We start from the raw sequence: 10,325 nt of genomic DNA, 5'->3' as shown, positions 1-10,325 counted from the left end.
GAGCTGCGGCCGCAGGGCCTGTCCCGGCCGGGCGCTTGCCAGCCGGCGGTTGTGCCAAGGAGTGCCTGCGGGCTGAGGCCGGCGTCGCGCTCTGCCTGTTACAGAGCTAAACCGTGCACAACTCGGCCAAAGCCTCTTAAGTTCACGGCTTCTGAGGTTTCTATTATGAAATCAGAAATAGGAAGAGCAGGGAAAATCACAAATAAGCTGGTCTGGGTGCTTGTTGGTCAATACCTTGCTCATATGATTGTGTATTCAAACTCCTGGTGCTTTTTTGACCTCGTGAAGCAGGTCAAGAGTGGGTGTTTATTAACATTTAAAAAATAAAACCCATAGCACAAGTGCTGCCCTACGGCTTAAACTGTCATGGCAGAACTGGATGTCTAGCATCAGGGTAAAGAGGAATTTTAATCTGATTCCAGGACACAAACCCGATTAACCCATCGATTTACTTCCTTGCTGCTGTTTGGCATTCTCACAGTGAACATCTTTCCACCATAGAAAAAGACACCAACGGAGATGCTTTGTGGGTTTGGTGTTACCCGTCCGTAACAGCTGAACTGAGGAGTCTATTGCTGCGAAAGTGCTGCCTGACAGATGAAAATAAATTGCTTCATACATTTGTATTTGGCCAGTATAAAAGGTCATGGTTCTACATCACAACTGTGGAAGTTCAAGAGTCTCCAGCCTTGAAAAAGGTAGGACTTGGCAGGCTGGTTTTTCAGTAGAGTGCAGGGAAGACTTCTGCAGAGCTTCCTCTGGCAGTTTAAGCAGTGTTTTCCCATTGTATGCTATGAGGAAGGGAAGGGATTTGAGGTTTTGTGTGCTCACAGATGCAGCTCTTACCCAGCTGTCTAACCAGTCCACACGTTTTGTTTTTCACCAAGACGTATATTGGATGGAATTGCAGATGGATTGAGATACTCATTACCCAATTTAGATTCTTTGTATTGAAATGGAAATGCTCTTTCATGTCATTATTTCTAGTTACTTTGCATTTTAATTTCAGCAACTTTTTATCTTTTTTTCTTTTTGTCAAAAAAGCTCTACAAAGGGTCTTTCGTAGTGTCCAAAACTTTTTTCATATAGAACTTGATGCTTTTTTTTTTCCAAAGGGTTGAGTTATATAGGTACTTTCTTTTCTGCTCCATTGAGAACTGGAAGACTGCAAATATGCTTGTATCTTCTATACTTTCCCTGTTATGAAGATCATTAAATTGTCTGTTAAGTTTATTCAGTTTTCATATTTCATGCTATATTGTTAAGCAGAAAGATAATGTGGTAATTTTGCATGCCCACAGCAGAACGTTGCTTCCCTTTCCTCACTCCAAGCTTACATCTCCTATGAACCTTAAAGGTGTAAAAAAATCCCAACCAAACAACGTGTCCCAGTGCTGTCTCTGACAGTGGTGGTGGGAGATGCTATTTAAGGAGGACACATGAGCCGGGTCATTGTCAGCAGACTTTCAGCCTTATACTGTCCCAGTCCACAGTCATTCGATTAAGGAAGTTAAAGAGTATTTTTGTTTGTCTTTTTCTAAATATGTTGATGCTGTCTGCCTCCACAGCCTCCTTTGGCCACAAATTCTGGAAGTTTCCTACCTGCTGTGGGAAAGAAAAATGGCTTTCTCCCTTTTAAAATAATCTCACGAGATTAAAGGAAAGCAACTCTTATAGAGTAGATTAAACAAAAGATAGTATGTACTAGAGCTGACTCAATGGAAATTAGTCACATCAGAAATCCGTTAACCAGGCCTTTTCTGCAGTTAGTAACTTGGATCTGCTGCTACCGCTCACTTTTTTTAATTGAAGCACCTTGTCAGAGTACTGCAGTAAGTTCAGTAATGTGAAAAAGACTGTTCATATGGGGTCATTAAATAAGCTGTGTATTTTTCTGTGCATGTGTCTTACCCAGGTGACCCACTTCTCCATTGTTCTGACTGCCAAAGACTTCAACCCAGAGAAATATGCGGCCTTCACTAGGATACTGTGTAGGTCGGTATAAAAGCTGTTTTGAGGTACTGCTGTGTGCATGTTTAAATCTCGCCAAGGCAAAAGATTAAATTTCATTGCGTTGTGTTTGCATGTTGTCTAACAATCTGCTGGAAACTCAGTCCTACAAACTGTGAATCAGATTATGTAAATCCTTGATTTGAGCTTATCTTGGGTTCATGCAGTAAGTGCTGGGTGAATGTCAATGCCCAGTAGGTTTTAATGTGTCTTCTCCAGACACACACCACCGCCCCCACCCACACACTCACTTTCTCTGAGAATGTATTTTTAAAAGGTATAAGTATTTGGGAAGAGGTCAGTGCTGTGTAGTCAAAGGTCACCATGTGTATGGTGGACAACTTCCATCCCTCCACAACATCTCTACTACAGACGCTTCTTGCAGCTCCTCTGAACTAAGCACAGCACCCAGGGACGTTTTTGCTTTTCCTCTAGGAAAATGAGAGCCCTCTGCCTCTCGAGGTCTGTGGCTCCGTCTTCTCCCTTCTTCCAAACAGACTGCCATCTTCTCCTTTCCTTGTCCCATTTACTCACTTTCCTCCACGTCCCCGTTCTCATGATCTCTCGCTGCATCTTTCTTTGCTTTTACTTCAGTTGCCAAATTAGTTGGGTCCCAGTTCTTGATACCAAGAGTATTGCCTGAGACTTTGCAGCTAATTGGATGCAATTGTGAGGTTATTGTATCGCAGACTTGGGAATGCCATCAGGCTTACCAGTTCTGCAGGGTATTGAAAACCTGAGATTGTTCTTTTTCACTGATACATGAAATATTTAGATACGCTGTGGATCACATTAGTGCTGATTTATCAGGTAACGCTTCTTTTCAAATCCAGGATGGATTCCTCTAAACATGATAACTGAGTTTCAAATGTGACATAGCTTTGTACTATAGCTAATATGGAAAACAGGTAGTTGAGAGCTTCAGTGCTATTCCTGAAGTACTTTAACCTGTAAAATAGGTTATGGTGTGTGTCTGCTGTCTGGAAGACAGCTAAAAGTGCATGGGTTTTGTTGGTGTGTGGTTGTTTTGTGGTGTTTTTTTTTTTTTTTAATGAGTATCAAGGACATAAGTTTATATTTTTCTTTCATCATTTAACAAAGAGTACAGAAGAATGTCTAATGATACTTGGATTAAAAATTAATAACTGGTCACATGGTCTGTATGTAATAACAGGAGTTCCTGTAGTAGTTGCTTTTTCGTAAACCAGGTACCTTCCAAGTCTGCAAAGAATCCTTAGTCTGGACACCTGCTTACACCTTTGTGCTGTCTTTATATGTTGGTATATGTTGGTTCTTTCTCTTTTCCTCTTTAGATGAGGAAACTCAAATAAAAATACAAGGTAGTTTTTTATTCTGAAAGACATATGTTTTTGTGTGCACGTTGAAAGACTTCTAGTTTAGTATTTAAAAGCTCAACCAGGTGTCCAAAATAAGAATTCTTGCCAATAATATTGCTATTCGTGATACTGTGATTTATTTTTTTTTTTCCCATATGTCTGCCAGTACTGATTGCAGTCAAAATACCAGACTCTTTTCTTTTCACACAGAATCTACCTGAAGCATGGAAGTCCAGTTAAAATGATGGAGAGCTACATTGCAGTCCTTACAAAGGGGATTTGCCAAAGCGAAGAAAATGGATCTTTCCTCAGCAAGGATTTTGATGCTCGGAAGGCTTATCTTGCTGGTTCCATCAAAGGTTAATTAATACCAGAAGTCTCTATTCTGACTTCTTTTGTACAATATAAAATACAATCCAGTTTTCATGTGTACTTCAAGTAAATAGTGTTAACAGTATTATCTGTGCTGTTATTATTAAGCTTCTTCAAAAAACAAATGGTAATATCAGCATGTATATCTTCTATAAAATAATTTTCCCCTCTTTTCTAGATATAGTATCTCAGTTTGGAATGGAAACAGTTATCTTATATACGGCACTGATGTTAAAGAAGAGAATTGTAGTGTACCATCCTAGAATAGAAGCTATCCAGGAGTTTACCAGGTACTTTGTCAATCCCTACCTCCCCACCCACCCCCAAAAGTCCAGCAAATTCTGAACCTTCATTGAGAGAAATGCCCGTATTTTAGGGAAAAAAATCTTTTCTGTTTATTGAAATCCTGCTAAATCCCTCTCAAGGCTTTAGCCATATGTTCGTCAACTCAGAGAAATTTAACTGTAGAATGAGTGATAAACTCTGCTTGCACTGGTAGTAGAAATCTCTGTGGTTTGTGTATATGCATGCCAAATGAGACCTAGTTATACTAGTTCGTTCTTATGACATGCATTTCATACTGTGAAACTTTAATTAGTATAAGTAAAAATCTACTGTATGTCAAGTACCAATCTAATTTTCCTAGGACTTTGCCTGCTTTAGTGTGGCATCGACAAGACTGGTCAATTCTTCATTCATATGTACATCTAAATGAGGAGGAAGTGGAAGCCTTAAAAGCCTGCACAGGTAGTGATGATTTATTAATCACAAATATAAAGAAAATTCAATTTCATTTTCTATTGCTGCAAGGTCTTGCACCAGTGCTCTTTGGGGGGAAAAAATTGTTACTTTGCTATTAATGCTATTGTTCAAAGTTAAACAGCATAATTTTCTTTAGAAAAGGCAAATCAACTAAAGTATGTTAGAAGATAACTAGTTAATCTGATGTTTCTGGGTGGATCTGCATCAGTCTACCCCTAATCACAGATGCAAAGCAGCTTTGAGACTTTTTTGACGTTGTGATCAGAGGGATTGAAAGTCTTACTGTTGTACAGAAGCAGCTCACTTTAGATAAGCTACTTTTTTTTCCAACTTCTATGCATAGCTAGTAACTGAATTTTTAGGATTTTTTTTTTCTGTTCCTAACTCTGAAGTTCCAAATTTTTATTTTGACTGCTGCCAGTGAAGTCTCTGGCTCCTAATCACAGGTAGACTTTACCAGCTATGTAGAAGTTTGATCTGTGAGACACATTGTTGTGTATGCGTAGTACTTAACGTGTAATCCAGGAAGAGGCCCTTGGTTTATGCAAAGGTTAGCATGACACATAATGCGGCAATTAAGAGGCTTCTCTATACAGAATAATGAGCAAGCAGACTACTCATCTTCAATATTTCTACTGCATTACCAACAGTGCTTGTTTCAGCTCACTAAACATCTTCCACAGAGAAAAGCTGCTCAAAGTTTGCTCACCTGGCGTGCTATAAATAAGAAAATCTGCTGGTTTTATTCCTCTGTTCTAATCTAATACTGACTTAGTGACAAGGGGCTCCAGAGTGGAGATTCTTTTAAAGAGGAAGTTCAGTGGCTTTGTCATTTGCAAATGGATAATTTTAGTAGCAAGGTAGGAAGAGAGTTTAAAATTTCAGATCGATAACCTTTTTATATTGCATATAGTGTTAGTGGTTCCTCCATGTTCAAGGCAATTTTAGAAGTTGATTTTTAAGCTCCTTGGAAGTGAAGCGTTCTGCTGGACACACTTGTTAAATGACTGATTATATCAAGAGAGCAACCTCCTGGGTCCAATAAGTATTGTGTCAAGTACTCTTAGAACAGGCTTTAGGACTGTGATTTTCTGCAGTATCTTGGTTTTGTTTTGCTTTTATGACGATCCTAATCTTGCCAAAATTCTGCTCTCTAGGTTACATTGCTGGATTTACAGATTCTGAAGTGAACAGTAGACCAGACCTCTATGACGTGTATGTGAATTTGGCGGATAGTGAGATCACTATTTCCCCTGTAGTAAAAGGTTGGTTGCTTTGTATATTTTGGATTTAGAGGCTGTTTATTCCAGAGTTGATAGTAATTGCTGAACCTCGCTGTAGGTCAAGCAACCTTGATCCTTCTTCCATCCAGGTTCTGAAAAGTCAATATGTAAGCTTCTGTCTTTCAGTTTTATTGAGGCCCTGGAAGACTGGTGAAAGTTGGAATTTGGAAAGACATGCTTCATCTTTCAACAAATGTACAACTGAGATTTCAAAACATCCATGTTAGACAATTACATGGAAGAGCATTCAGCTGAATGCAGAGATTATCACATGAGTCTTTAGAAAAACATTGCACTAAGTACTTGGAGATTGGGGACTATTTGAAAGGAAAGCTTGTATGTTGCTTGTCATCTTGCTGTTCCTTGTCATTTGCTTAGGGCTGCTTTAGAGGTAGACAATTTGCCTGTGCTGGCATGGCTGTTGATACATCAGGTTACTGCCTTTACCGACAGATTTCAAGTGGCAGTCATGAAGAGGACTCCTTGTTTTGGCTTGTTATTGATATGCATTTCTAGATACCACAGAAATGGTCATTTTACGTGAATGTGTACTATTTTTTTTCTCCCCCCTTACTCAGAGGCAATGACAATGGGAAAACTTCACAAAGAAATTGGACAACTAATTGTTCAATCTGCAGAAGATCCGGATAAATCAGACAGCCAAGTCATTAAGGTTAATATATTTTTTTTTTATTTTTATTTTTAAATCTAGTTAAATTACTTCTACTGCTAAATCTTGGCAGAAGGGGGGAGTAAGAGGAAGACTGTCCCTGGGAATAAGTTGATCTCTTGTACCTTCTGCCTTTTTACAAATGAGCATTTTTATTCTTCGTACAGGTTTTTAAGAATGATGTAATTGGTTTATATTATCTCTTGGGTAACCACATTGCTGAAGAAACTTCAGAAATTGTATTGATTACAAGACTTCCAGTAAAATTAGTTTCCCAGTTTTATTCTACAAAGCATGTATTTTGCTCAATACCTTGTCAATAGTATTGTCAAATATCTTTGGAAAAGTCCTACTGAGATATGGCTTCTCAGCTATAAACGCTGATTTTTATGATGATTTTTTTTTCACTTCCTTCCCTATCTAATAGATTATTAGACATTTCATGACTGAGGACTTAGTCAAAAGAGCTCAGTTAGGCCAGCGAGAGGAGCCCGTGGAGTGGCAGTGCTCCCTTTATTCAACGTCGCACAAAAGCAGACTGAAGAGCTGTTGTAAATTTGCCTTAAAATAAATGGGGTCTTTATTTTAAATGAACAATTTATTTATAATTTTCTTTTTGTTCTGTTGTTTTTTGGGTTTTTTTTAAATAAGTGTATGTTAAAACATTATAATAGCTAATGCTATATTCATGTTGCTTGTTTTTCTGTTCTTCAAGGATATTTCTCTGAAGACAAAAGAAATCTTGGCTACTTTAGCCTCACTTACTGAAGTTTCTGATGGCAATGAAAAACCAACCCTTAACTCTGAGACCCTGAAACAAAAGCGATTTCCACCAGCTACAGAAAACTTTCTTTTTCATTTAGCAGCTGCTGAACAAATGCTCAAACTCTGATTTTGATGCACTGCAGTGTTATGGACCAATTCAAAAATATTGTCTTTGCCATACAGATAGGAATACCTGATATTTTATATGGAAAAATTAAAGGTATAAGAATGAATGTCATATTTACCGTGATATAATGCAGATTATCAGAGCTTTACCTGGGACATACGGAGGCATATTTGGCAACATTCCTAGTGTCATTATCTTCCCCAACTGTAACTTTGTATGTATGGCTCCCCTATTTCATATCACAATGTGGGTGCATATACAAATAGCATGTGCCTGTGTGTCCAGGCTGTGCCGGACATTATTATAGTGGCCGTTTGTCCTGCAGGTTCCAGATGTCGGACAGCTCTATTTTTGTTCTGACTTGTCTTCCTGGGGTCTGGAACACGGGCTGCAGCACACGTGCTGTAAAACCAACGTGGTTTGGATGTGCTAGTCTCTGCACAGGGATACACTGAACACGCAGTTGGTCTGAGTGCTCATTCTGGGCTTCCAGGTATGTCAGCCGGTCAGATACTGCTCTTGCTCTGGACTTCCTGATACCTGGAAATCCCAAATAAATGGACAAGTTCTCTTCTTTTTACTTGAAAATATCTAGGTGTAACAAAGGATGTCTGGGAAAATCTGACGTGGTAGCCTTACTATATAAAGGAAGAGGTATTTTAAAGCTCAAGTGGGGGTTGAGCACCTCTTTTGGACTCTTGCCTTAGAGGTTTTTCCCCCCCTTCACTCTGTCCCATGCCTCTGATGGAGGGAAAAGAGGACAGGCTTACTATACTTAAAATGGGGCTTCCTAGGGGGTCACAGCCAAGTGCTGCTTTTCAGCTGGAGTCATTTAAGAAGTTGTTAGGGTTCCCTGCTGAGAAGATACCTGGCCATTCATTCTTGATCCATTTGACAGATAATCAGGTGAGTTAAAGCCTAATGAACTAGAAATGTTCAAATGGCCAGGTACCACAGGTAGAGCACCAATCACTTAAACTGATGGAGCTGTAACACGGGTACTATCTGATGGTGCTCTGTGTACACTAAATGTAGATGGAAACTTTTGAAGTAATAGTGAAAACTGGGAAATAGTTTAGAGAAAATTAAAATTTGCCTACTTGTTTGGTTGCATAACCATAATTCAAGTTTGGGGTTTTTTTTTTTCATTGAGCAGCCTGAAACTAACTGCTTTGTAATCTTCTGAGAAGAACTTGGATTCTTTGTAGAGAAATACTCTGAGCCAAATGATCTGTATTTCTTCAGAACTGTCCACAACAAATCAGTCAATTCTGCAGTAGCACTTTGTTATAAGAAAAAAGAACCTTTTTCCTGGCCGTTGTACATATAGGCTGTAGCATGTGGTTTTACATAGAGATTTTATACTTATGATTAAAACTTTAGTAATCAATATTTATATTGTTAAATAATTGGATGTTTGCTATTCTGAAACTGGTAGAGCTCATCAATATGAGCAATATCAACAACTATGTGCAAGCAATATTGGTTTGAAAAAAGGTTGTCCTTCTGCTGTGTATCATACGCTAAGGAAATCTATTTTAGAATGTGGATAAGGAATGTGGCATCTATGTATAAAATGGCTAGTTATTACAGTCAGTAAATGAAAGTGCTTCAGAATAATCCCCTATTTTCAGGGGTGTAAAATTGTACTTTAAACACTTACTCTGCGGTTTAAATTCTGAACACAGAAGAGTGTGCTGTTTTTTTTTTTTTTAAACTTCTGAGAAAAATTCTGCAATTGCCTTTGTTTACCTGTAAGTGCTCTGCAGCTTTTTTTCCCCCATTTGCCCATTAATGTTTTTTCTTAATGGTTCGTTAGTATTGCTGCTTCTGTTTTGGGACTCTTACAACAGTCAGAATAGCGGAACTGCAAAATTATGCTGAAAATTCCATTCATGACCTCCTTTAAAGTCCACTGAAATGGAAGTCTTTCACCAAGAAAAACCTGAACGTGCTTTCAGTCAGCTGTCTTAACACCAGGTTGTAACTGTGAAGAAATTGACATAGTTTCTTATTAACATAAAGCCTTAAGGAATTTCATTAAGGTAGTATGGGTGTTAGGGACAGCCACAAAAAGCAGAGAAGCTCAGTTACAAACTAAATATTGAATGCTTGCTTTGCTTTCTGTTTTGGAAATGTTTAAGTTGAAAATCTTGGTGTTGTGTTAGATCTTGTATTCTGACGTTTGTGTGAAACAAATGAAATATAATTTTGCACTTAAGGAACTGGACTCATAGCATGCTTATGTCCATTAAAAAAATCCTGCAGTCTACCCTTTAATTTATGTAAATGTATTCTTGAATAGTTGTGACCACTGAGTCACAGGCCTTGGCTCTTAGTTTCGCAACGCTGGGATTAAGCTACAGCTTGATGTTTAGGTCAGAAATGCACTGCTACGCATTCAAACAGTTTTGTCATCTGTGCTGACTTTTTTGTCACCACAGAGAAAAATGTATTGGCCTCCCTCAGCTTCAGTACTTTCAAAGGCTTGTCCTAATGTTCTTGCATTTTCTTAACGACTTTTGACACTGTTTCCTCTCAAAAGGTTTAGAATAAAATGGAAAAATCTGGAAGGTCAGGACAGGGAAAGATTTCTGCTTATTTCTCACTTCCCTTTCCCCAGGATGCATACAAGCAGACTCTGTGTGCAGTTGCTGATTTTGCAAAGTCAGATGACATCCTTTCTTCCTCCTCCTAGAAGCAAAGACCGTGTAAAATGAAATTTTCATTCATACCTTCTCATCTTACTGCCTTTCTGTTCTTGGATAAATACAAAATGGTGAATGATGGTTCCTGTTGACCTGCTAAGAGACATGCCTCCAAAAGGCGTGCAGCACATAGAATAATTGAAAGCCTTGAATTCAAATGAAAATTGTAGCACTGCTCCTTCCTCAGTTGAGGCAAAAGGTACTCCCTGAGCACTCCGCCTTGCTCATTGCCCACGTGAACCAGTTAGTGTGATAGCTGTAGCATAATATCAGCACTATGTTTGCAGATAC

General features: G+C 38.7%; 1 protein-coding gene across 1 annotated transcript in view; it reads left to right on the top strand.

Moving 5' to 3' along the window:
* FAM45A (family with sequence similarity 45, member A) overlaps positions 1–9,603 on the top strand; it is a 10,310-nt gene extending 707 nt beyond the window's left edge. Inside the window, exons 2-9 of the mRNA XM_009326035.1 lie at positions 423–698; positions 1,916–1,995; positions 3,558–3,706; positions 3,898–4,009; positions 4,366–4,466; positions 5,639–5,746; positions 6,343–6,437; positions 7,150–9,603. Of these exons, the coding sequence (XP_009324310.1) occupies positions 423–698; positions 1,916–1,995; positions 3,558–3,706; positions 3,898–4,009; positions 4,366–4,466; positions 5,639–5,746; positions 6,343–6,437; positions 7,150–7,326 (1,098 nt within the window). The 3' untranslated portion in view covers positions 7,327–9,603. The remainder of the gene's footprint in view (positions 1–422; positions 699–1,915; positions 1,996–3,557; positions 3,707–3,897; positions 4,010–4,365; positions 4,467–5,638; positions 5,747–6,342; positions 6,438–7,149) is intronic.
* Positions 9,604–10,325: the final 722 nt, after the last annotated feature.

Source organism: Pygoscelis adeliae, unplaced genomic scaffold (genome assembly GCF_000699105.1).
Source record: "Pygoscelis adeliae isolate BGI_AS28 unplaced genomic scaffold, ASM69910v1 Scaffold4, whole genome shotgun sequence".
In the NCBI taxonomy this organism is placed as follows: Eukaryota; Metazoa; Chordata; class Aves; order Sphenisciformes; family Spheniscidae; genus Pygoscelis; species Pygoscelis adeliae.
This window is presented reverse-complemented; position numbering and strand designations above follow the sequence as displayed.